Source organism: Tetrao urogallus (assembly GCF_951394365.1).
Source record: "Tetrao urogallus genome assembly, chromosome: 5".
In the NCBI taxonomy this organism is placed as follows: Eukaryota; Metazoa; Chordata; class Aves; order Galliformes; family Phasianidae; genus Tetrao; species Tetrao urogallus.
The window spans coordinates 48,788,286-48,815,638 of NC_136818.1; the positions used below are offsets into that span (position 1 = coordinate 48,788,286).

The window sequence follows — 27,353 nt, forward strand, 5'->3', positions numbered from 1 at the left end:
ATGGAAACTAATTCAGAAGAAGATAAAATTTTGAGACCATCCTATGTAGCTGGCATAGAGCTTCCAGAAAGAACAGGACTGGTAAATGTGGAAGACATAAAAACAAATCTCTCTGATGAGTTTAGTTTGGTTTCTTCAAGCTCAGACATGAGCCGGGTAAGAAAGCTTCAATATTAAAATTAATTGGATCTTGTAAAAGAAGCTTCATTCTTTTCTTGGTAAGAAGAATTAGCATCTTAAAGAGGAGATGACAGTCATCTCTTCTGTGCCTTTAGACTGTGCGTAGGCTAGACCAAGATGTGTGGTGTTGCTTTGATACCTTATGGGGTGCACCAGTCTCAGTGGGTGAAGCTGACGTCACTTCAGAGAAGCAGAGTGATGGAAGACTTGTGCTTATAGTTGGCCTGAATGCAGAACATGAGTGTACTGCAGTATTATTTGTTTTGAAACTCTAGGCTCTCACAAGGAAGTTTAGCAGGGGCCAAAGCACTTGTGAAAACAGAGTGAAATATTCGTGCTTCCCGTGTCATCAAATGAGTCTGTTACAACAGGCTGATGAAAAGAATGCTGTCTAAATGTGCTAATCATCAAAGAGAGGATCTAGTCAGATTTGTAACTTCCAGCTCTTTCAATTTTAGAGGTCTAGTTTGGAGCCTAGGGGACACATACAAGTTTGCCTGCGCATTAAGCCCTTTACAGCACTGGAAAGAGCAAATGGATCTCAGGTACGACATTTACTTAATCTTAACACTAAAAACAAACAACAGAAAAAACCCAAGCTACCAAACAAAAGAAAACAAACAACCCTTAATGCATACTTGTTTACTTTTCCCCTTATGATGATCTTTTAAAACACTTTTGATGCCTGCATTACTTGTGCTTCCTTTTAATAGGGGTGTGTTTCACTTGAGGACTCAACAAGCGTTATACTGAAACCCCCTAAGAGCTCCTGGAGTCGACCGACTGAGAAAACTGCAGGACAGGCGATACAGAAATTCACCTTTTCACGAGTAAATGAATTTTCTTTAAATGCCTCTAAGTTATTTGTGGAAGATGTTGCTTGTCTTCTGTTACTTAAGATAGAACCAACAAGTTTCTCTTAAGAATTCCCTGTATGATTATAAGCGTGTATCTGACTCCTACAAGTATGTAAGGACTGCTTAAACAAGCTAAAGAGATTAACCAGCTTCTTGGTAACGTTCAGGTGTTTGGACCTGAAGCAACTCAAGAAGAATTCTTTGAAGGTGCAGTGAAGCAGCCAGTGCTAGACTTCCTAGAAGGATGTAATCGCCTTGTTTTTACGTATGGCGTTAGAAATGCTGGGAAAACCTACACATTCCAAGGTAAGAGTAGAAAAGTTTTTTCCTTGAATTAGTTTCTTGAAGCAGGATTTACTTCTAGAAGAGAGAGATGTTTTGACTTCTTACCTAGTGACTCAGCAGGCTTTGTACATTGCCTTCTATTGAATATTAGCAGCCTTGAAAAGTCTTCTTCCATGACATATATTACTAAAGTGACAACTGTAGTCACTACCCGAATTTGCGTATACGTGCAGTGGTAGTCCTTTGTAAGCCAGCAGGAATTTCAGAGAGATGTGCATGACTTCCATGTCCAAGTACTCCAAATCTCAGGGCGAAGAGAAAGCTGTGAAATCGAACGATCAGTCTGTGAGAAGGGTGCAAATCAGCAACTTTGGTTTTGGTTCCTACAATGACATTATGCATCTTAGATGCTGTTTTTTATTTGAAGAAAGTATGTCTGAGTTTGTTGGATTTATCGTAGGCAGAGATTAAACATTTTGAAACATTTGAGCAGGCTATTTCCATCTTTTTTCAAGTTTCTGGGTTTAGTAATAACAACGTCATAGAAGCTTGTCTTTTTTGAGCTCTAAGAAAAGGCAGTGGGGAAAGAAGTTGAGTTCCTTGAGCAATAGTTACAAGGCTCCCAGGTACTGGTTACTAAGGTTGGTGGGATGAATACAGTGGTGTTACAGAGACATCTCTCTGGTTGTATGTCAGGATTATTTCAGAGAGGGGAGGAAGCCTGGAAAACAGTTGAAAACTTGCATATTTGTTGAATGTGGGATTTTGCTGCGTTTTCTTTTCCCCCTTCTCTTATGGCTAAGCTGATGCAGTATATCTTGGCTGCTTTCAAGTGATGCCCTGTAATGTCTAAGGAATGGGCTGTGTTTCACTAGTAACACTGCAAACGCTGCTTCAGACTGTAACTGGCCTCTAATTTTTTGTGTGTGCCTTGAGATTCAAATCCGTTATCTTCGTCTTCGTTTACTTTGTACGTTGCTCATGATAATTACTGGGGCCTTTCTTTTGCTTACAGGGACAGAAGATGATGTTGGTATTTTGCCAAGGACGATGGATATGTTGTTTAAAACTATTGGAGGAAGGCTATACACCAAAATGGATCTGAAACCTATTCGGTGGCGAGATTACATAAAACTGACTGAAGACCAAGTGAGAGAAGAAACTGCTCTTAAAAATTCCTTGCTTCGTCTGACAAAAGAGGTAGGAGACCACTTCATAAAGAAACGATGAGTACATGCGTCTTGAGAGAGCTCAGTGTGATCCTGTGCATTGTGTGATGAAAGAGGCTTGTGTGTTCTCACGCAGTTGTTTATTCATCTTTCTGTTCCTGTCGACAAAGAATGAAGCATCTTCTTAGTGGCATGCCACACCATAGTGGGGTATTTCAGTTGTGGAGTTAGATTGATCTTATTGAGGAGTTAGTTAAGTGTGCGTCAAAGGCAGGTGGCAGTCAGATTCTTTCTGAATAACTTTGAGAGCCCAGGCACATGTTAAGTCTGGCTGCAATGATCTGTAAGTATGGCGGGGGGAAACAACACCTGTCTTCTACATGTGCATGAACCAAAGCTCTGTTCCAGGTTTAGTGAGGATGTGGAAAGAAAATGCAGTGAACGGCTGTATGCTGATCTTAACTCTCTAATGGAGTAGGATGAGATGTGATCATGTGCTAGAGGTGCCTCCTCTGGTTTCAAGAGCCATGTCTGTAGGTAGAACACTTGACCTGATAAACTGACTAGGTGCAAGCATTTTTCTTTCCAGTTTGGGATTCTCCTCCAATTTTTCTTTTTTCCCCCTGTATCGGCGAGCTGTAGTATGTTATAGTAGAGGAATTGTCAGGAATGAGTAGTAAGGTAAAAACAAGACTGAAAGCAGGAGTGTATGAGTGCACTGAACCAATCGTAACGTACTGCCAGGATTTTTGGTGTTGGCATATTGAAACTATGCTGTACTGCTTTCTGGGAGGGCCATATAGCTGTATTTTAAAAAAAGAAAAAAAACAACCACAAAAACACAGGTGGTGTGTTGGTGCTGTGCTTCAGTAATAAATCCAGAAGTCTCTCTTTTCTTTTGCAGGTAGAGCATCGCAATAGCACTAACGGCAAAGCACCGGCTGATTCTAAGGGTATGTTTTGTATTAAACAATACAGAAGCTTTTCTAACTGCTAAGGTCAAGAACGGACTCTTGGCTAATGTTAATAATAAAAGGATTATTTGGCTTTTATTTGCGATGGATTGGAATAATGGGCAGGACATCTGGGCAGAAAACAGAAGGGATGAAGTGGTTAGGAGACTACTTGGACGTCTAGCATAACCTGGTGTTAAGCACGAGGTGTAAGTATAAAACGAAGAGAAAGAGTATGGCTTGTGATAAGATTCCTAGTGATATTCTGACAGGCTTTTAGGGCATTCAAGAACTACATTAAAAAGCCTTTGAAGAGTTCAGAATATTTCTAACCCAACTAGACGCGTTAGATTAGGTTTTGGAAGTGAAAAAGCAAGCTCTCAAGTGGATGTGTCTTTGCAAAGGTGTAGGGCAAGCATATGACTTCCAGATGCTCTGTGTGTGTATGGGAGGAGGGGGATGTCCGTGGTTTTTGCCTGGGAAGAGTTTTCTTTAATTAACAAGGCTGCTGTAATCTTAGTCGTTACTTATTTTTAAATGCAATTAGTTTTGCTGTCTCTAGATTGACTTGTAATATTTTCTACTTTGCAGGTGTAGGAAATCTCTCAAAAGGATCAGAACAATCTAGCAGATTATCTCTAGATAATTTCTCAAAGTTCTCTGTTTGGGTTTCATTTTTTGAGATTTACAATGAATGTTTTTATGATTTACTGGCTCCTATGTCAGATGACAGGAAAAAAAAGACACTTGGCCTTGCTCCAGACAACAAGGGATATTCTTACGTGAAAGGTAACTGGAGTGCTTTGCAAATCACCAAGCTTGTCATGGAAAAGTGCTATTTCTGTAATAATGTTTCTTCTGAGATAGAAAACTCTTAAATGTGTTCAGTTTAGCTCTAGAAATGTCTGCTTGAATGCAGAGGCATACTGTATCTTGCCCTTTTCCATGGGAGGAAGAATCTCAGTCTTATCTCTCATCAGCTTATCGTGTGTCTGAAGCAGACTTAATACAGTATTTTCTTGTGTTGACTAAATGTATTATTCTTTGTTTGTATACCTCATTTCTTTATTTGCTAATGAAGTTCCCAAAGTCACTTTTCCTTCTTCTGAAAGGTCTGCAGTGGGTTCAGGTCTCTGATTGTGAAGAAGCTTTTAAACTTTTTGAACTGGGACAGAAACACCGGAGTTTTGCAAGCCCAAAGCTGAATGCTTGCTCCAGCCGAAGGTGGGAGACTTTGTCTGAGGTTGGGTATAAGATGGTGTGGGGAAGAGGGATAAGTGAAAATACTGCCTGTGGCTTTTGTAGGGCAGAAGGCTTTAAAGAGGCTTGATATCGAGTGTTCCATTAGATATCCTGTAACTGCATGTGATTCTAGTGCTTGAAACAAGATGGATTAGTCCTTCAAGCAGATAAGCGTGTACAAAAGCCAATTGTTTTATCAAAAACTCTCAGCAGAATAACTAAGCCTTCTTCTGTCTAAGTACTGGTGTTTTGGGGGAGGGAAGAAAAGCAAAAAAAGCCGAGAAAAAAGTCTCTTTAAAAGGCTTACTGCATCCAGTAGAATTATGAAGTTAGTTGAATCTCAAGTAGATCCAGCAGCGTTTTGACTAGATGTTGTAGATTTGTAAAAATACATGTATTTCTGTCCTTTCTTCATTTCTCCTTACTGGTTTTAAATTTCTCCTTTTAGCCACAGTATATTTACCATCAAGTTACTAAAAATTGAAGACCTTGAAATGCCACGAGTGACACGAGTCAATGAGTAAGTTCAGAGCAAAGGTCCCTTCTTCTTTTGGGGTGAAATTGTCAGTTGTTTTCAGTGTTGGTGTATTGATACTAGGCTACGTACTCAGTGTTCCCTGATGGAGCCTCGTGTATGAGCGGTGGTTCCCCATTTCCTATCATCATACGGTACTAAACCATCCAGTTGCAGTGCTGTTCTGCATCTTGTGCCCCCTGTTCAGCACAATGTTCCTCTATCCTGCTCCACTCGACTTCTGAACTAACGTTAAGTCCTCAGAAAGAAGCGCATGGCAGAAAAATGGAAGCTTTGTTGAAGAAGCGTTTGGCAGGAAGTAGCGTGCAGCTTCGCTAGGAAAGCAACATTAAAAAGCATGGGAGGGTTCAAGAAATTCTTCCGTTGGGAGGAGTGGTTGTGTTAGAAATGAAAATAATCAGGGCACGTTCCGAGGCAAGAAAACTTAATTTTCCTTATCTGCCTTCAGGTTATCCCTGTGTGATCTTGCTGGTTCAGAAAGGTATACCAAGACGCGCAACGAAGGTGATAGGCTGAAAGAGAGTGGAAATATCAATACGTCTCTCCTGACTCTAAGCAAGTGTATCAGTGCACTCAGGATCAGTCAGCAGTCAAAGTAAGTCCTTGTACAAACTGGAAACCAGGTGTGGATTTCAGGTATTGCGTGCAACGTTTAAGCTATTGTCTAAAATGCAGAGTACAAAGCTAAGGCATGAGTGAAAAGTACACGTAGACTTCTGCAGTTGTGTGAAGCCTTGTTGATCTAACAAAGTGGTCTATAAACTTGCCGTCTTTGTTTATTTTTTACTTTTGATTTTTTTAAGTAAACCTTTGAGTTCTGAATCTTTGAACGTGTTATCGTGGACTTAAGCAACTTAACATTGTTTCTTCTGGCCTTGCCTTCTCAAAGAAATCCTGGGATAAGATAGACAGTTTCTCTTCACTATTTTCTCTACAATAATGCAGACAGAAGAGAAGCCTACCTACTATTTTTGCCTGCGGTTGGGCTCTAAGTGAGTGCAGGCAGAACTTTCTGTGTTTTAAAAGGATGTAGTATTTATTTACCGTCACAGCTGGATGCAACCGCTCAGGAGCAGCTTTCTCTGTAGATTCTCATTTGAAGATGTCTTTCTCCCGCACAGATTAAGTGTGCTCTGTGCTTGGGAAATGCCATTGTGTGCTTGAAGAAATTCTCTTATTTGCTAACACTCTGCCTGGTAGCCTACTCAAATTCTGTTGTGCTTTAAAGAAGATGAAAATAGGCCTAGCTAGAGGTTTAGTCTCTCGTCGGTCCTTCCTTTCTAGGTAAGAAGGGTGCCGTTAAAGTTAGCAGCTTCTTGAAGAGCTGTGATGTGTTCAGAACTGTTTTATGTTCTGGTCCTGATCACTTGACATCTGAACAATTCAGAAGAAATGTACTGAAGCTTAATCACTTATCATATTGATAGATGACTTTGATAGTCATTTTCTTAACACGACTCTTGTTTAGCACTCCTGCAGTAGAGCTGCTTATGGGTCGTGTGTGTGTTGTGACAGCAGTGTAACTATCTGAAGCTTTCTTGCACTATTTGCAGAATTCAGTAGCTATCAAGAGTGCAGTGGGCAACCTCACCAGGGAGGTGAGGTTTTCGTACAAGTAGAAACTGTTTTCTGAGAAGTAGATAGGCCGTTTTTGCAAAGATGGTAAGGGAAAGAGAAAGGAGAGAGAGAATTGAAGGTAATGTGAGGCCGTGTGACCTAACATAGGCTAAATGTTGGACGTACTTTTTGTTTTAAATATTCTTGTGCGATGTCCAAGAAGATAAAGGCTGCGTAGTAGCTGGAACAACCACACAGCCTGTCTGCAGACTAGCAAAAAGCGATAGCATTAAAAACAGCCCACAACCCAAAATGATGTAAGGAGTTCTGCCGCTATTAATGTGCTGTCTTCCGCTTGGATAGCTCGTACACTGAACTGAAGTTGTTAACTTGTGGTAATGGGCTTTGCTGTGGTTTTTGTCTCCAAAGGGTGCAGCAGCACATACCGTTTCGGGAGAGTAAGTTGACGCACTTTCTTCAGGGATTCTTCAGTGGAAAAGGGAAGATACACATGTTAGTAAACATCAGCCAGAGTGCTTCAGCCTATGATGAAACGTTCAACGTGCTGAGGTTCTCAGCTCTTGCACAAAAAGTGAGTGTGCTGTAGTCTCTCCTGGGGTTGTTGTGTTTCTTTGGGGTGTGAGGGCGGAAGCCCTTCTCTTCTGAGAATCTTATTCCTAAAAGGTTTTCAGCCTAACAAGAAGCAACTTGTCATATCGGGAGGAAATTCTCCACTATTTACTTAATTTTTCTCTCTTCCCAAAATATGATCCCACCCAGGAAAGCCAATCCAGCTAGCCCATACGTGTTGTAATTTTGACTCTTGTTCAGGTCAAGCCCTGACAATATAAATGGAGCAGCAAAGAGTTTGAAAGGCTGTGTTATGGCCGTAAGAGGCTTCAGTGGGGAAGCGGAGGTTAGTCAGAATGGGTAGGAATGAGAGTCATGATATAAGGCTGAAGAAGTTAAACTGTCCGATCAGTGCTGCAGGCTTGATGGAAGTGTTTGAAGCGTTGGCAGTTTGTTGTCTGAAGAGTGACTGGTGGATGTGTGCCCTCGGATTGTGGCCGTATCTAAGGAGGTTAAGTGGGAAAGTCGAAGGAGCAGCCTACGAGGGTGATGTGGTTGTGCAAGACAAAGACCTGAAAAGATGATGTCCAGTTGCATTGAGTGCAACTGGAAACTGAAAGCAAAAGCAGAAACCTGTGGCTTCGTGAAGTGGCAGTTCTTGCACGTTGTTTGGCTAGTGATAGTCTTGAGACTAAGGGGAGGATTGGAGTCTGCAGTAATTCCTTTCTACTTTCTTGAAAACTGGTTGAAGTAGTGACCAAACAAAGGCTATAGGCCAGGGGAGTAGTAAGCTCCGGAGAGGAAATGACAGCAGGTCCCTCTTGGAAGTACTAGTCAAGGTTGAAGGAATACTGATGGCTTTGTTCTTTTATTTCCTGGGCAGGTCATAGTAACGGATGCATCTGTTCCTCCTCGTGATGAGTCATTTGGCCAGAACTCAGCCAGTGGGTCATCAATGCCCTGTTGCTCTAAAATGACCGTCCCAAGGAGAAGCACTGGATTTCTGTGGGACTGGACCCTAGAAGATGTAGTGGAGGATGATGACTATGAGATGGAGCAAGAACATAAGAAGTCAGGAGAAGAAACAGTGCTGAAATACGAAGAAAATAACGTCCTGATAGGGAAAGAAGAATATTCAGTAAGTGCCCAGACTGCTTTAAGAATTAGTGCATCCCTGAGGCTTGTAACAACATCCTTCTTTTCTTCCATCTCCCTCCTCTTCGTTCTGAGCACCCTTTCTGTCCCTAAATTCAATGTTAAGAACTAAGTGGAATCTCAGAATCACAGAATGGCCAGGGTTGGAAGGGACCTCAAGGATCATGGATCTCCAACCCCCCTGCCGCATGCAGGGCCACCAACCTCCCCATTCAGTACTAGAGTAGGCTGCCCAGGGCTCCATCCAATCTGGCCTTGAACACCTCTGGGAGGGGGTACCCGTAATCTCTCTGGGCAGACTGTTCCCACCCCTCCCCAACCCCCCCCCAAAAAAGGGCATCTGCAAAGTAACAGCTGAATTCTATATGAATTATCTGCTTTAGATTTCTTGGCAAATGACTTATCTGAGCAAGCCTGTAAGTTATTGAGCTAGGACCAAATGTGAAGGCTTCTGTTTATGAATAAGTTAATAAAAGAAGTGGGAGGTCATTTTCAAATAGAGTGAAGGGAGAAAACTCAGTTCTAGCGAAACCATTGCTTGATGAAAAACTTAATAGTGCTGTTATCCTAGGCACTGCTGAGTCTTGTGGAAGACTTGAGGAACCAACTTATTGCTGAGAAGAAGGACAAGTTACTGCTGGAACTGAAAATTTGTGATGAAGTGGCCCAAAAATTTACCCGATATGTTGCTCAGCAGGAAACAGAGTTCAAGTAAGTTAGCTTTAAACGCTCTTAAAGTTATTGGTTGAAAAGGAAAGGTGAGGGTGTATTCCCGTGTTGCTGAGAGTTGGATTGGATGAAAGAATAGTCTATTATTCTGCTGGACTTGCTCTTTTACTCTTACTTGGTCTCTGGTAAGAAATCAATGTCTACCTGGACGGTGGAATTTAGGAGAAATACAGCGCAGGAAAGGCTTTGATTTGGAGGCTGAGGAGAGGAGGGTATCTTTACTGACTGCTCTCTTAGTGGCAAACAGAATTTTTCTGGCTTGAGGAGCTCAGGAAGAAGTCTTCTAGTAAACATTTGCATCTGTTGTCACCTGCTGCTGCTCTCCCTCACCTCCATCAGGTCTTGGGGAGTGGGGAAATACATTTCTTTGTCAGTGTAGCAGTAATATTCTGTGTATTATTCTGTGGTGCCGAAATAGAGAAACATCTTTGTTTTCAAGAAACTGCGCTAATAACGTAGCGGTTGAGATGGGTTGGCTTTTAGCTGACGTATGTTCTGTCTTTTGTTCTACAGAGAATGCCTTTCCCAGGAACGAGAACGGCTTGAAGGAAATTCTGAAAAGCGCCTTGAAATTTTGAAGGAACTTGTAAGTGGTTATGCTGACAACCCAGGCGAAGAGAAACTAAAGAATCTGCCTCGCAGCGAACAAGCTGAACCCCTGGTATTTTTTCGTTCTTGCTTTTTCTTAAATACTTTCCTTTTTACCAGTTAAGTGGTATGGGCACGTCTTAGGGAGCTGAAAGGCTGGTCACAAGGAAAGGCAGGCTGTGTTGCTGTATGATGAGCAAGATGCATCTATTCTTCATCTAGTACGAATGGTTGCTGAGCCTTTCAGACAGCTTTGGGAATTTGACGGCTTTTCTTTGTGTTTCTGCAACAGAAAACGAAAAATGACCCTGTGTTCGAGGAAAAAGGGAATCCTAGCTTACAGGTTAAATTTGCAGGAGTTGTATCTGTGGTAATATAAAAAAGGAGTGTGATAGTGGGTCGTCAAATACTATAAAATATAATAGCTGTTGCTAGATTGCCAATTCATATCTCCCACTCCCCGCGCCCCCCAATACAACTCTCTGTTAAGTTGCATGTGAACTTGCAAGGTGGGCTTTGAAGCTGGAATTAAAAACTGTTTAGGTGGTTGACTTCACAGTGGCTATCCAAACTATCTGTAGAAGTAACAGCTATTGCGTAGGTAGCTATCCACCAACTGTAACTGACAAGAAATTGTGTTCCAGGGTGGAGAACATAGCGCAGTGCGTGACACCTGTGCTGATCTTGAGGGCATTCTTGATTCTCTGCAGCGTGATGTTATGGATATTAAAAAGCAAGCTGTGGCAGCACATAGTTACATTGCATCCCTAGAGGATCCACAGGAAGCTATTGGTCGGCTTGAGGAGCAGCTGGAAAAAGCTGGCTTTGAGCTCATGAAGGCCAAGGAAGAGCTGACAGAGAAAAACACCAAACTACTTAAAACTGAGGAAGAGCTGAGACAGAAGAACAAAGGTGAGTTGTGTGATGCCATGGGTAGAAGAAAGAAATAGTTCACTAATCCGAAGTAGACATAAGCAATTTGAGCTGGAAGTAGAGGAGATGTTCTACGTTTGGAGCCATCGCCTGTATATAATACAAAGCCTGTGTGCAATATGAAGTGATTGTTTGTTCTGTGCATGTGTTCAGGTTGAACAATTGCACGGTTCTTGGTTATTTCATGTTTTTTCCGCTTAAGCTGCAGCTAGCAGGCTGAAGCTTTCAGAAGTATGGGGTTAAATGTCCCTGTGTAGATTTTGCTGTTGTACTGTAATCCCTGCTCTTCTTTACTTCTTGCTGATGCAACCTTTTCATTCCAACAAATACAACTTTTGAAACACTCCTATAAGTGCAGGCCACGTGCAAATGAATTAATTTCTTCAAATCTACTCCAACATCAGAATGTCTGGGAACATCTGGGGTTACTGAGTAAACTACCTATTGGCTACTTATTAATGCCAGTTTTTCTGTGTGTTACAGACTTTGAAATGCAGGTGATTCAATTGGATGAGTCTGTTGAGCAACTGAAAGAAGCAACCGAGGTAACTTTATCACGAAAATCCTGTGTAGGATTATTTGTTTAAAACCAAGTTGTGGTAGCTTAAAATGCTGTTCCAGTAGGCTCCAGGAGTAGCTTTCTCACCAAGTTTAGCGAAACTGAACTTGCGTTTAAAATGCATTGTGCAATTCGGCTACTTAACACTGCATTAGAAGCTGATGACTGAACTATTTTTTTATTTTGTTTCCAAGAGAATGAATGTGCAAAACGAAAGGATTCAAGTGCTAACAGACGTCGTGGTGCAGAAAGATGCCATTATTACAAAGCTACAAGACTTGAGATCTCATTTAGAAGAAAAAGTGAAGGACTATGTGAGTTTTGCCCATCTCACTATCTTTACACCGAAACAACCCATCCCAAACCCTATGATTGTAATGCATTCACCTCTGTAAAAGTGATTTTCTGTACGAAGCTGTTACTGTTTGAAATTGTAAACAATTCAGGTTAATCTGAAGATAGTTGTTGTTAACGCAAGCAAGAAAAATATCAGTGTGTTCCACCAACTGCTACCTGACGCTCCTACATCAAAGGAAGAGCAGCAGTAGGAGTATATTGAGCGGAGTTTGAAGTATGAGTGGATGGCCAGGATACCTCTACATTCTATGCAGTTAATAGAGCTCTCCTGGCTAATGTACTGCAAGCTACTGAGTATGTGAAGAGTAGCTTGGCTAGAAGTGTGTGTGCATACCACTTCTGGTGGCTTTTCTTCATTTTCTACCTTGATGTGTGGTAGCCTGAAGTAGCTCTGAAAGCATTTATAGTTAATTCTGTCACTCTGGTAAACTCCTCTGGAATGTGTGCAAGTCTTTTGCTTTGTAACCTGCTAGGCTCTTGCTCTCCCTTGTGTACTGCACCGAGTATTGTGCTCGTCCTTATCTGAAGGTGTACCTGTTCTTGCTGTTGCTGGGATTTGTAACTGACATCTTTAGGGTCCCTGGATAAACGTTGCAGCTGTGTAGTTTTGTGAAAATGTTTGCCTACAGAAGATTACTGTGCGTTAAGTGGTCCTTTTGTTCAGCTTCAATGTAACTGGTCTTATATCAATACAGGAAAAGACTATAACTACATTTAAAACAAAGCTGGCAAATGAGAACTCTAATAAAGCTAGTGAAAGCAGCCAATTCAAGGGACGTGCGGAAAGTGAGTTGGAAGTGGGCAGAAAGCGCTGTTTTGAAGATAAGCCTCCTGTGGAAGAGCCACCTCCAAAGAAAGGTACAGTTTCTTCCATCGCTGAGCCAGGGGTCTTCCAAAAAACCAAATTGATTCCTATTCTGGAATGGAAGCAAAAGGTTGTGAAGCGCAACCTTATGGTATGAGGAGAAAATCCCGTGTTATTCTGTAAATAGAAGTAACTGTAATGTAAATATCCCTTTTGCAGAAGGTCCTATGCTGTTCATTTCTGAATGCTTAAAATAAAAGCTTTCTGCACTATTTATTTCCTTTTTGCTGCTTTTTCCTCATCCACGGCTTAGCTGTAGTCCCTTCCTTTCTTGCCTTTCTCTTGCGAAATATGTGCAAGAGAGGAAAGCCATGCCTTGTTTGTATGAGAATGCTTCTCTTGGATGATTTCCCTCTGCCATCTTTAGGATCCAGTATTTATGCCAAATAATGTGACCACTGAATGGTATCACGCATATTCGTATTACCAGAGACAGAGGAAGGGAAATAGAGCTGATGTGGACTTTGTCGTACTTCCAGTTGTAGTAGGCTTGTTATAATCATATGACTGAAGCTCTCATTTAAAAAGTTAATGGTAGTACTCTTCCAGCTAGGAATTAAAATGGATAACTGATACTCACAAGGTCAGCCTTGAGTTTTCTGTGAAGAAATACTGACTATTCAATCATGTTGGATGTTGTTTTTTTTAATTTGTATTGTAAGTGTCCAATTACTGTTTAATATATTTTCTTTAACTGTATTAAATATACACAATGTAACAATGAGCACAGGTGTGTTGTGCTGATTCTCTTATAGAATTTAGTTATCCTAGTAGCGTGAGCAAAATTTCATTAGAGACGATAGGTTATCTTGGTTTGAAGTTCAGGGTATTTACACCATTCACTGAGCTTTCGGTCCCGTTTCCCACGTTTTGGGATCATGCTTTTTCCTTACTTGGTGCATAAGGAGCTTCTAGACTAAACATCACATACCTTCTTGCAGTCTTACTTCTCTTGCTTTAGTGTTTGCTTGTACATTTCAGCACAAAGCATTTAGATTACTTCTAAGTCTTCCAACGGAGGATTTTACTCACCTTTGCTAGAGGTGCTGGGAGCAATTTAAACCCAAAACCTGGTTTGGGACTGAAGATGCCACTGCTGTTGCTTCAGAACGACTTCTAAATCACTTGGGGGCCATCTGTGGAACTTGTTGGAATGGTTAAGAGGCCGTTTCCATGCAATCCACGTGTATCTGTGTGTAATGCTGGCTGTGTGTGGATGCTACAAAGTTCTGCTTTTCTGTGGTTGTAGTAATAGCGGGACTCTACAAAATTTCTGTGGGATATATTGTGCTGTCACAATCCCTAGTCATTTAAGTCTTGACTTATTTTTTAAATGCTGAAGCAAAGTATGCATATTACTTAATGGACGTAGCTGGATTCTAAAGCAAGGAAGAAGTACAGCAGGAGTCACTTCTGATAGGAAGAAAATGCATGTAATTTTAGTTAGTGCTCACTAGCTAAGGAAAAACCAGCCCCAAGCTAATGCACTGTTTATGGAAACTTGAGTCTGCAAATGTGTACCTTTTTCTGAGCAAGCTTTCTATGCAAAAAAATAGTAGGTGTGGACAGAAGTAGGAATCCCCATAAGTTGTTCAGAGACCAACTGAAAAAAAGGAGACAGCAGATACCCACACTGAAGTGATCAACTTGTCCCGGATTTTATCTTTTTAAAGTAAGAGCACCAGGAGTTTAAATGAAACTTCTCAGAGAACTGTCTAATACCTCTTAGAAGTAGGTGGATTCTTAGCTGTTTTCTAGGGATTGCTGAAGCAGGGAAGGTGGAAGCAATATAGCTGAATTATCTATTTCGTTCCCATGTTTCTTAAAACTAACCACATGTTCTACTAGTGTGCAGTGGAAGGTTGGAGTAGTGCCACGGTAAAAGCGTTCTTGCGGACTGAAAGCTTTTTGCTGCAAACTATGTCTAGAAGTCTGAGGCACGTGATTACGAGTTCAGAGGGCTTTAACTCCATTTGTACTTTCAAATACCACGAGATGTGAGGGTATGGCTTTCATGTTAAGACAGTTTTTCATTTAGTAGTTGATACTTGGTATTGTGAACTACTACCTAGTATTGATTTTCATCAACGTGAGCTGCATTCCTTTTCTTTGTGTGGTGTTTTTTTTCCAGTTGTTGTGAAGGAGAGAAAGAAAAAGAGCACTCTAGAGCAAAAGAGAATTGAACACGTGACGCAGAAGTGCTCTGCGTACCATATGGAAGTACTAGCACTGAGGGAAAGAACGGAAACCTTGGAACGTCACTTAGCTGTGCTTGAAGAGCATTGCAGGAGAGAAGAAAATAAAAAAGAAGGTCTCAGTAAGCAGGTCACAAGCCTGCGTACTAAGCTCTCTTTTTCTGAAGAAACAGCTGCTGACCTCTGTGAACAACTTCGGCAGTGTCAAGCTGAGTATCGGGAAATTGCTTCTGAGCTGGATGAACAGAGATCTGTAAATATGGGGCTAGAAGAAAAAAATGTTCAACTAAATAACATCATAGAAGTTGCCAAACAAAACATAATTGATAAAGTGTCACAAGTAAAAGCAGTGCAGACCAAATTAGGTGACTTATACAAACGTCACTTAGAGTCCTACGCTATCGATACTGACTTAGTCAATGTAGAGGATTCCTCAGGCTCTGAGGAAGATGAACCAGAGAGATCTCAAATTAGTTCTGCATGCCTTCAGTCACAGGCTTCTTCTCTGTCAGATCTTGCACAGGACCGCTCCTTTGACCACGGTCTTGAAAGGATTTGGGAAGCATGCAAAAGTATTATTGATGTTTCCTCACAAAAAAGTCAGCGGATCGAAGCACTGCTTCAAGATGTTGAAAGCCTAAGGAAGGGACTGAAAGATGCTGAGAATTGTAATAATCGACTTGACATGAAGCTAAGCGAGGTTACAAATCCAGATAGTCAGAAAGAAGATCTTATGAATCAGTTACAAGAGCAAGTAGAAAAGAAAACCTGGGACTTTGAAAAAAAGGCTGCGGAAGATCACAGAGTAATTGCACAATTTGAGGAGGAAGTTGCCAACTGTGAGGTAAAAATAAGAGAGCTTGAATGTCTCCTGGAAGCTTTCAGAGCAAAGGAAGGCAGCGTGACAAAACTCGAAGAGTTACTTAAGGAAAAGGAATCCATTATTGTAAATCTAGGAACAGTTATGGCAGCTCTGCAGGAGAAGTCTGCTAATGAAGACACAAAGGTTGAAGAGCTAAATAATGAAAAAGCAAATCTGATGGAAGAAGTTGTGCAGCTGAAAAACAGCTTGGAGCGGATGAAACACTCTCTTTGGGAAAAGGAAAAGAGTGAAAAGGAGAAAATGCAAACTATAGAATCGTAAGTAACTCCTGAGATAACTTACAGCCCTTTGAGAACGAGCTAGAGTTAAAACTCGTTCTTGTGAACATCCCTTTGACTTAATGCTTTTGCATGTTTATCAGTAGCCAAGCTACTACTTTAGGATGCTTTGGTATGCTACTTGAGTTCAGAGGGAAAACAGGAGCGTGCAAGGAAGCAAAGAATAACTTGGGGATTTCTGGTGGTTTTGTTGTACATCCCTCAGAACAGAATCTGAAGTATCTGTAGCTTCAGAATCTGATTATGAGAGGCAAGCTGAAATTTGAAAGTAATTGTTTAAATCTTGTCACTGGTCTAGATAGATCTAAGATTCTATTTACAAGTAGAAACCAGCAGGCAGGGCCTGGATTAAGACACAAATGCTGTTTCCATGAGATGCGTACAGTAATGTTCTTTGTCTCTTTATTTTTAACATAAGGCTTAAAAAGGCTGTTGCTGAGAGCTCTGTCCTTGTGCGGAATTTGAAAAAAGATTTGCAGAGGAAAGAAGAAGAGTATGCAGACTTAAAAGACAAACTTTTTGATGCCAAGAAACAAATTCTGCAAATACAAAGCGAGGTTTGTAGTCAAGTTTCTTCTAGAAGATTGTGCTTGGCTTTCTGTTGTTAGAACTTGTTTGCTCAAACCTTACCTACGAAGCTTAAAAATGTGTCACGCTGGTGGGGCAAGCAGCAACGCTTAGTGAATGTTGCCGTTGAAGCTGTAGAGGAGACCAGAAGTCAAGACATGGTTTCATAAAGATAACGAACAGAGGAAAGTAAACTTTGTTGGTAGTCTTGAATAATGTTTGTGAAAAGAATGGCTAATTGGCTTCTGGAGGGGGACTTGTGGTGATCTTTGTAGTAACAGTAGCCTTGCCTCTGGTATTTGTGGCAACTCCAAAACCTCAAACCTGACTCCTGTGAAAAGTGCTGATAACTGGGAAGAAAAATGGTATTTACCTGACGAGAAATAGACTGATTCCCAGAGGCTCTTTGGTATAAGACATACGTATTTTTTTCTTTATTCTCATCTTCAGTGATGTTACTGGTTAAGATTAATTATTAAGCAGGAAGATATCTTGCAAGCTATTTTACTGGAATTTTTGTTTTATTTTAATGAATGATGCAAGTTTTCCAAGCAACAGGAAAAAGTTTACAGAAATTGGGGTAAAATGAAAGTAGCCAACTGAAATTAGTGATAGACCATGAAAGGTGTTCAAATAATTTGTCATTGCAGAGCGCTGGCAGATTGCTTTAAATACAATAAGCTGCATAGTAAATACATGTTTAATAACTGCATATAACCTGATTCTGATGAGTGACATCTCTGTATGTTAATTGAAATGTCTTACCTCAAACCCTTCTTATCAGCTAGAATGCTTATTTGTACTTTATGAAAAAATGACTGATTGTAGGCTGTCTTAAAAATTCTGCTTGTTTCTACTGTGTATGCTTTTCTTTCAATGTGAAATATAGGAGCTGTTGAATAATGCAAAGTTGGAAGAAGTCTCCAGTCAATATAAGAAAATACGTGAAGGTCAGCCATTATTTTTCCCTCTCTCTATGTCTCTGTGTAATATCCATGTCAATGTTGTGACATTGCTGATGGCTTTGGTAGGTCTTACACTTTTATATTTTTAAAATGATAGGTTTGCTGTGCTTTTTAAAAAGTCTACTGCTCATGTGCTGTTTTAGTTGACCTTCTGAAGTAAACTCAACCTCTGAAATGTCAAGTTCTGCAATAACAGATTCTGTAGGCTGGATGAACTTAGAGCAGTTGAACTACAGTCATTCTCTCATGTAATAAACTCCATATTCTGATTGTCCCTAGCACTAGAATTCTCACCTAAAACAAGTTGGTAAGAGTCACTTAAGAACTCTGTTTGTATCTGTATGTGAATATTTCAATAGAGATGCTCTATTTCTTTCAAGAGAGCTTTTGGTCATGGGGGAACCTCGACTTGAAAACTCCTCGGGAGAGGATAACGGGAACTAGTAGGGAGTTCATCTGTAAATTTTCAAACCTCCAGATCTGTATGTAAGAGAAAAACTAATTGGAGTTATGAGGACGACATTAGAAGAACAACAAGAGACTCAGCTTGAACAAGATCAAGTGCTTGAAGCTCAATTAGAAGAGAAGGAAAGGTTAGCTTCAGGTAATCTTTCAGTGGAAAGGGAGCAGTGATGCATAAGTGCTTTAGATGTATTGTGATAGCCACTTCCATTTTCATTTGGTTTGGGCATTAATGTTCCATAGTGAACAACAAATTTCTACTTGTTAAAAGCTTCTGTTATTTCTTTGTTCTACAGCAGGCAAAACCTAAGTGGCTTTAGTAAAAAGTCATTAATGTGGTGTTTCAAATACACATTTGAAACGATAAGGTGTCTAACCTCTTTTTGTGTATTGAGTAGAACTGGAGACGTGGAAACATAGATGCAGAGAACTGCAGAACCAGAGCAATAGTGACCGGCAGCAAAAGGACAGGGAAAGGGAAGAGGCAAACGTGAATGAAAACCATACAGAATTAATAAAGCTGCAAAAAGAGCTGAAGGTAACTTCACTTTAAAGTTGTAACTTCAACTTAGGAGACTACTTATAACATGATAAAGTAAACTGTTACATTGATGGAAAAATCTTCCTGTACAACCTGCAGTGCAGTGTGCAATAAGGACCAGGTACAGCTAGGAGTATTAACTGAAAGCAAATTATAACTTAACATACATTTGTCCAACCTTTTTTCTATTAGTTGCTTGGGCAATTTGTATAAGCTATCCAAATCAGCACCTAACTTTATCGCCAGGAAGCCTTTTTTTGTTGTGCTGAGGGTCTAATTTTAATTGGCCTTGGTTAAAAGAATTTTTCTTTTTTTTCAAGTAGTTTCTCAGATGCTCTATGCTATATGTGAGTGTGTCTGACAGTAAGGTTGATTGCGATAGAAAAGGAGATAAAGTTGTTGTGGATTGGAGTGACGTTCTTGAGTACACATGGACTATTCCTACAGCGTAAATTGTGTTACGTTTCTTTGTCTTTCAACCCCAAAGGAGGTGCAAGTTATCTACATCTCCTGCAAGGCAGCATAAAATATTAGACACTTTTAAGTTAAAATAGTTTTTCATGCAGTGACTTTCGGTGTAAGTTCTGTAATGCTTGTGAGAACATTTATAAAGAGAAAAAGTTGTTCTGTGGAGTCCCTCCAGTCTGAATAAGAAATACTGAAAAATATTATTATTAAATGGAAAAGAACTGATGAGTATGCAATACATGCACTGGGAACATTCTGTAGTAAAAACTGCTAATGTTTCTATGATCTTGTAGAAACAAGTCTATTTAATGACGTCCTGGCTTTTAAGACTTTTATTCCTTAATCACTTAGTTTTTCATTTCTGATTCCTTTGAAATAGACAGGTGAGGCCAAGTATCAAACTGATAGAAAGAAGTGGCTGAAGGAAAAAAAAGGACTCCTGAATCAGGTAAAAGAAGCTGAGAATCTTCGCAACAGAGAAATGAAGAAGTTTGCTGAGGACCGACAACGGCACGGAAAGCAACAAGCAGAAATTGTAAGTGACGAGGTCTTGGCAGAGTCATCCAGAGTCTGTAGTCTGGGGACAACTTCACGCCAAGTACTAACAGTATGGGCACATAAGAGTAGCTTGTCCAAGTCCCCTTGCTTTCTTATGAAGCTCGTATGAGAACTGCTTGATTTGGAAAAGGGAGGAATAGGAGGGTCACAAAAAGACAAAGCTTTCCTACCTACGTAATGAAATGTAACGTATGTGGGACTTAAATAAGAAAATTACAGTTGAAAAATAAATTACTGCTTAATGAGTCTAAGAAAACATTTTGAACAGTAGGATTTGTTTGTTTTCTTTTCTGGAACACAGAAGGCCTCTAAGCCTTTAGAAGGAAGAAAAAGGCAATGGAGTTTCCAAAGGAACCCCACAAACTTCTCTCCAGATACTGAATAAAACTGCTGGGTCAATCTGCTCCCTTTTTTTTGCTCCCTTATCACTTTCCAAGAAGTGACTGATAACAAAGTGGTTGCTTGAGCTGTTCACTGAGCTGTTGTCATGTAACTTCTCAAACATGTACATCTGTATGGTGCACAAAACCTTTTTTGCATCCGGAAGTAGTTAGTCCTGACTTTCTGGACCTGCAAGCAGCACAGAGGATGTGAGGAGACTGGTACTGTTAGTAATCACTAAATGAGCAAACCGAAGTGGAGGTTCTTAAATAATACCAATGATAATTTTTCACAAGGAGAGTAACAGAGATTGTCTAATAGAAGCATGGTTTTGCTTCTGTAGTTTGTAGTGCAATAGTTCCAGAGCTCCCGTGGATCTTGAAGAGATCGTACATTTACTAAGACTGTAAAACAGTGCTACCTACCAAACTGTAAGAACACTTCCGTGTGTGCTAGTGCTGTTCATCGATAATCTTTTCTTTGTTTAGGCAAGACTTGTTGCCCAGCTGGAGGAAAAGGACAGCAATCTTCAAAAGTGGCGTGAAGAGAGAGATCAGTTAGTAGAAGCTTTGGAAGTGCAGCTCAAAACGTTGGCTGCTAATGCCGTGCAAAGAGAGAGAGAAATAGCAGAACTGAAACGATCGGCCTTAAAGGATTCAAGCAAGGTCAGCTCTCTTTTCTTCCTGCCTGATTGGCTACCCACAAATTCTGCAAAACGCTATGCCAGCTCTTTGTATTTTGGGTGTAGTTCTGTTCTTAAACACTGTCGTATTGACATCGTGTGCAGTGCAGCTAACCAAAAAAGCACCAGATTTGACTTCCGTTCTTCAGAAACAGCATTTCTGGTAGTGCTAGAGTTTCAAAATTTTTAGTAGTTCAAATAAACGGACGTCAGTTTGATGCTTTTGATCCTAAGGTTAGTCTGGACGTCTGTAACTTTTTCCCATACTTCACAGCGTTTCTTGGTCCCAAGCTAGGCTCAATACTTGGTCAGATAGTAGTTCTGTCTCAGGTTTCTTACTTTCTTTGTTTTCTCTGAGCTAGTATCTACAATGGCATGAAAAGACGGAAGGAGATGGGAAGAGAGATGCAGGGAAGCATCAAAGGCAGAGGGGGAATGATCTCTGGAAGTTGCCTTTTTTATTTCACTGTCCAGCTTTAAATCAGGACAGCCAATCTAAGCAGTAGCATGGAACTTCAGAAGCTAAACAGAAGACTAATTGAGTTGTGCTTTTTTGAGAATGCTTGGATATCTCCTTCTGTGGGATGGGAGCCGCGCTCATAGCAAAACTTCCCCTACAAGGGCTGACAATTCTCACAGTACAGAGGTCTTTGTGAACAAATAAAAACCCTTTTTATTCTTGTATCTTAAGAGAAAGGCTGAAGCACAAGAGTAGAAGAAAAGAAAAGAATTCAATACATATTGTAATACATCTTCCCAGGCAATAAGGTGACTACTGCACTTGTAGCAGTGACCATACAGAACCATGCAATGTTATTGTTCTTGATTAGCTTACTGTCTTAGCCTGCAATTCTGAAACGGTTGCTACTAAGTAACTGCAGTGCTGCTTGTGTGTGTTAGCTCCTTTTGCCAATCCTGCAACTCAGCAATTTTTACGGTGTTTATTAGGATAATGAAACTGTGATAGAAGAGTTAAGAAAAGAACTGGCTGACAAAGATGACTTTATAGAGGAATTAAAACAACGCATCAACCACAATAGCCCCCAGGCTTTGTCAGAAGTACCTTTACTTGAAGAAAGACAAGGTAGAATGGATCGTTCTGTAAATGAAAAGGTATGATTATATTTACAGAAAATATGTACTCAAAGTCTTGTTCCCCCCTTTTTGTTCTGCTGTTTTCCTAGAGATACTGGAAATCTCCCAGGAGTTAGAATCACTTTTCTTAACATAGAGTCCTTTAACGACATATTCAGTGATGAGTGTTGGTTCTTTCTGTCTTCCACTCAGGCATGTGCTCTCATCCTCTCAGAAGCATTTTATTTACTGGAACTCCACCTCTGTATATATGCAATGGAACTTTTCCGTTCAATTTTCCATGTGTTCAATTTTTCCATGTGTGGACACTAAAGATTAGGCAGAGGTTTAGTCTCTGGCATTCTAACATAGCAGCTGTGAGCGTGCGGAGAGTACGGGCTGAATGGATGACAAGACGACCAGCATTACAGATTTTGTCCCTAAGTAACATCTGACTTGGTCTCTTTTGGAGGTAGAGTACTGAATGAGGCTGTTGGAGAGACCCAGTAGGGTGAATCTGAAGATTACACGATGAATGGATGTTACTACCTTCACAGATTTGTGCTGTGAAGGTCAACTTACTTGTTCATGTGGTGTCTGAGCTTGAGATTCTACACTGGAAACTTTAGAAAACTCAAAGTATTTTGGAGGTGTGCTGCACAGCTTGATCTTCACTGATTTTAAATGTTTACAGGCTGTGAAAAAAGAAAGCAAAACTAAAAACGGAGATGAAGAAAGTATTCCAGGAAGACGTGAAGCTAAAGGGAATTATTCATCAACTCAACGTCCTAGCGGTGTCACTTCATTAAATGAATCTGAGGTTAGTATGCGACTTCAAATCTGAAAATGTGGTAGTTGTACTGATCTTGATAAAGAATGAGTAGGAAAAGGTCTCGAGTTCTCTACACAGTTCTCAAGCTTTGTTTATCCCTTTCAAGGTGATCAGATCATCTGTTTTCATAGCCTTTGGTAGGAATAAAAGCTGTTGAAACCATTGTGTGATGAATTCCTCTTATTTGCAGTTGAAAACTTTCCTCTCGTTGATGCTTATGACGTGGCTCATGATTACATGAGTCACCTGGAAAGCAATTTACAGAGCCACTGAAATGGGCACAGCAAATGGAACTTGTTTTCTTCCCCTGCAGGATTTCTAACTTTGCCAGCTTTCGTAAAGTAGCAGTTCTATGTATTCATGGCAGTAGTAGCAGCCATCTGCCATTTCCTGATGTCCCCAGCAGCCCGTCTTCCATGTTCTGTTCAACATCTGAACTTGCTTTTGATATGCTAGCTACTGGCTGAATTCCTGCCATAGAGAAGGAGGAGTCCACGTGATCACAGCTCTGACTCTGTTGTTCCTGCCGAGAAAAACAGGGTTGGGTGGATCTCTGCAACTCTAGTGTAGAAGAGGAAGGGCAAACTGCCTAAAACTAAGCTGGACGATAATAAGGCACTTGCGTCAAAAGCTTCTGTTCCTGCCCAGTTCTGCAGCAGCAGAGTTGAGATGAAGAAGATCATGTCAGTTAATTGTAGAAAGAGAATGGTTGTCTGTGCCCTTGAGAAAAATGAGCTGTAAAGCATCAGGCTCAATGTAACATGGAAAACTTTTTCTGTTACCTTAGATTGGAAACAATAATTTTAATTGTAACAGGTTCTGGGAAAGAAGGGCTAAACTCTGCTGTAACTGAAATAGACTGCTTCTTCTGTTAGAAGTGTTCTGTAAGCTAACAGCTGGGATACTGCAGGTTTGCATATCCTTCTCCAGATGCATGATAGTTTTTGATCTCATGGCTTCCCTAACACTTGCACTTAAAATTTCTCTGTGCTATCAGGAGCATTTGGAAACTGACCTCCACTCTTCTGAAGCATCCACAGAAAATGGAAAAACTGGTTGTTTCCCAAAACCAGAGGTGGAGATCCAACTGCCAACTCTGCAACCTGATAAGATGGAGATTAAGCAGCGCGACAGCATGTTACCTGCAAGGGTGAAAATGCCTAGGACAAGAAAGAAGAGAAAAAGTGATGACATGGATGAGGTATGACCTACACCAAACAGAAAACGAAATATCTGATGCCTTTCTACCGTTCCTCGTTTAAGCTTTAAAAAATGCTACTTCTATCTCAGGAAAGTAGTTGAAGCATTTAATTGATGAACCTTGGCGTGGAGAGTCCAAGCTTTAATGAAACTAAACTACTAGCCAAGCTGGGTGATAATGATTTAAGAGAAGGGAAAGACTTTATCTCAACTCCATTGTGAATTTTCTTTGAAAATCTGTAGACATCAGTCAGCTTTTCAGACTTCTTATACGTTTGCTTTCTATTTTGTCTGAAATATCTGAGTGTTTCCTCTGACTTGTCAACATGCAGTTTTGCTTCTTACGAGTCTTGGGGAGAACAAAGTCCACTCTGTATGGGGATGGCATCGCATCACAGGATGTCTAATACTGATATCTTAATAATGCTACCAACCCATTTGTGCACTTGAATGTTTATTTAGTATTTGATTCACATTGGAATTGTTACCACTAGCAAATACCTCCCTATTACTGAATGCAATAGCGTTGAAAGTGTTTGCTTTTGTGATATACCTAATGAAAAGCGAATCTTTCCAAAAGAGTTGTGGCTAAAACTTGTCTTATTTTCCCAGGATTTTGTGATAAGTGAGAACTCGAAAAATGCAAAGTCTGCCATGGCTTGTAATTCACCCTCTACAAGTGACGAGAAAATGGTTGGTTTTTGTTCTAGTTTGGAAGCTAGTTTGGGACTTTCTGTCATTGTGTGGCCATTTGAAGGGAGTAAACATTCTTATGCAGCAGTGTCTTATCCTTATTTGTGTAGCTGAATGGGAATCTTAAACTCTTATGACCTCCTCCTATTAAATCCCATAAGCTTACCATAGAGCAAGTCGGTCTGTCCCAAGAGTGTACAATGGCTGGGCTGTAGTGTGGAATGATTTGGTGGAAAGGATATGGCAGACTGAATAGTTGGGAGGAGAAGCCTGAGCGTATTATCATGTGCTTCTGTAAGTGAAGCCCTTGTATTAAGCTGAGATTCATGTGATTTGTATGCATGGGAATGATTAAAAAGAGATGTTTTAATGTCTTAGGAGTATCCTTGGCATGGTTAGAGTGTGAAGAGTAGGTTTTTCCCAATGTGTTGTCTTCTGTTTTGTATGTTTGTTTATGTTTCTTATAGTTAGAGCAGCTTATGTAAGAAACATCTCCACAGCTTGGGATTTACTTTTAAAGAAACTACTGCTTCTTTAACAAATGTTAAGAAACTTATGCCTTGGAATTGCTGAGACTTTGACAACTCCCTAAAGGGTATAAAATTGTCTACGTTACTTGCAGTTGTAATATCATTAGCATAATAAACAGAGGTGTCAGTAGCAAAGCTCAAAATGTCGGCTTAAGATAACACTGACCTAAAATAAAGCTTAAACAATGCTCTTATTTCTTGTTCACGTGTCTGTTAAACAGAAACCCGGAAAAGAGTACTTCCTAAGAAAGCGAGTGTGTACTTCCGGTAGAAGATTGACTAGCAGGAGTGATGGAACTCTACAAAAAGTTGGAGATTTTCTTCAAAGTACTCCTTCTATTATTCACTCTAAAGGTTGGTGTAGAACAAGTAAGATTTATTCCACCTTCTGTAGGCACTGCAGAATGGCTTGTTTCTGCTGTAGGCTATGAATGTATATATTCTTAGAGAACTTGTCTGCCATGTTACGTTGCTCTTCAACTTATGAAATAAATGCATTTGTTCATCTCTTCCGAGATTCATTACTACTTGAATGAAAATCTGCAAGTATGCAGAGGAAGTTGACTCCACCTTGTGCTTCTGTCAGCACAAAAGTTAGGCCTGTTGTTTAGCTCCTGCCGAAGTTCCTCACTTCCAGCGACTTCTGAGTCATGTTTGTTTTTCATACCCTTGATGGACCATTGCAATTTCTGAATATTTTAATTTAAACTTGATGTATCACTTATGAACCAAGTTTATAATGAAGCTTTTGGCATTTGTTGATATAAAGACTCACGAAATCCGTAAGTTGGTCACTTTATGAATCAAAACAAATTTCTTCTAGCCAAGAAGCTGATGGCAGCAGTAAGCTCCCCAAAATCTCCTGAACCAGAAAGTCTTGGAAAGGAGGAGTTGAAGCCAAAAAGATCCAAAAGGAAGCTGTATTCAGCTGACATTTCCTGCCCTCTAGATATACCTGCTTCTTGGGTGAGCGATTACACATTACTATTCTGTCCAATGTAATGCATTTCTGTAGTCTTGTCTCAACATAAACTACTCAGGAGTCCAACAAACTTGAAGATTTCATCTATTTGCAGGAGGAGGTTGAAAGTGCTGAGCTATTTCTTTGTTCGACCTAGTCATTCTTGTTGGTCTTCCTGCAGTTTTATTTTATTTTCTCTTTGAAGATCTCTGCATTTGGCTGCTGGCTTACAGCAGCCTATGCAGGGAATGTAGCAATCATGGAGACGTCTTCCAATTTGGAATCACAGTTACTTACAGTGTGTTGGGTTGGGATTATTCTACTGCAGCTATGCTTTTCTAAAGCACAACTTGAACAGCTCTTTAGGTATGCAGAAACTGCGTTATCCTGCCCAAGCCAACTTGTCAAGGATCTGAAGTGCCAGGACTTGATGCACCATTTCAGAAAGCAATTTTGTGACTCTGCCAGCAGCTATGGTGCTGAGAGTTCTTGCTCTGTTGGAGCCGCATCCTTTAATTATGTTAGAGTCCTTTTTCTGTTCAACATAGTGTTCATTTGCCCACACTGTAACATCCCACTGAATTTTCTGTTGATTTGATGGATGAGGGGGGCAGAAACCAAAATGGGTTTTGTTAGAGCACGAAGGAAATGAGACAATTTTTTCTCTCGCTGTACTTCTGAGAGCATGGAACTGAACAGAGAAGTGAATTGCTGGGCAAGTCATAGCTACAGGGATTTAGGCTAGAAATGTTTTCTGAACACCCCATGTTTCACAAAACGTGCATTAGAATGCTCATTGGAAAATAAGCATTTTAAAGTGAATGCTGCCTTCGGGATTTCTTTGGGAGTGGGTATTTTTTAAAATAAACAGCATTTTGTACATGTGTCTTATTTGTTCCTTCTGATTAAGCTGCATTAAAACAATCTCCGTATCCTATAGATTTCTGTATCCTACAGAATCTCTGTATCCTATAGAATTCTGATTAAAAGATAATAAGCAAATGCCATTCTGAAATCCATTTAGGGGAAGAAATAGGTTTGCATGGGTCATTGTCAGTCTTGTGTAAAAAGACGAGTAACTTTTGAAATATTTTCTTCAGGTTTCTGTGGAACAGAACAAGAAGGAAAGCGACCATGTAATCATCAAGTGACGACTACGATCCAAAAAACGCTAAATAACCTTGAAGAAGCATGTTTGTTCCACTTAGTCAGGACTTAGTTCTGTTATATTGTTATTGTTATAACTGGTTGTTATTGAACGTTAACAGTTGCTTAGTTGTGTTCTTAGGTTTGTATATAGTATAGTATATATAGGTGTATAGTGTCTTTCTGACGTTTCAAACTGACTCTTGAAGTTGAAATAAATACCAGTTTTCTTGAATGATGTGTTTGGTGGTTTGTTTGTTTGGTTTTTTTTGGGGGTGGGGGGAAGGAGTTCTTTTTTTTTTTTTTTTTGCTTCTTTTGTTTTTTGTTTGTTTTGCCTCCCCTGTATAGGAATGGTGTCTTTAGAAGTGTTTGTTATTTACCCATTGTGCAGTAGTAATAACA

General features: G+C 40.2%; 1 protein-coding gene across 1 annotated transcript; it reads left to right on the forward strand.

The window, feature by feature from the left end:
• On the forward strand, positions 1–26,955 carry LOC306946813 (kinesin-like protein KIF20B; the record flags this gene model as incomplete). The annotated part of the gene is made up of 32 exons (XM_079535914.1): positions 1–156; positions 639–725; positions 894–1,010; positions 1,205–1,343; positions 2,338–2,522; positions 3,396–3,444; positions 4,036–4,233; positions 4,557–4,668; positions 5,135–5,206; positions 5,670–5,816; positions 7,208–7,370; positions 8,232–8,486; positions 9,075–9,214; positions 9,746–9,893; positions 10,465–10,732; positions 11,237–11,298; positions 11,507–11,626; positions 12,365–12,527; positions 14,666–15,869; positions 16,309–16,447; positions 17,347–17,407; positions 17,901–18,026; positions 18,283–18,422; positions 19,273–19,428; positions 20,321–20,497; positions 21,463–21,627; positions 22,283–22,408; positions 23,418–23,621; positions 24,233–24,313; positions 25,065–25,197; positions 25,667–25,809; positions 26,905–26,955. The coding sequence occupies 32 exons, from the start codon at positions 1–3 to the stop codon at positions 26,953–26,955; spliced, it is 5,487 nt and encodes a 1,828-aa protein (XP_079392040.1).
• Between the last annotated feature and the right edge of the window lie 398 nt (positions 26,956–27,353).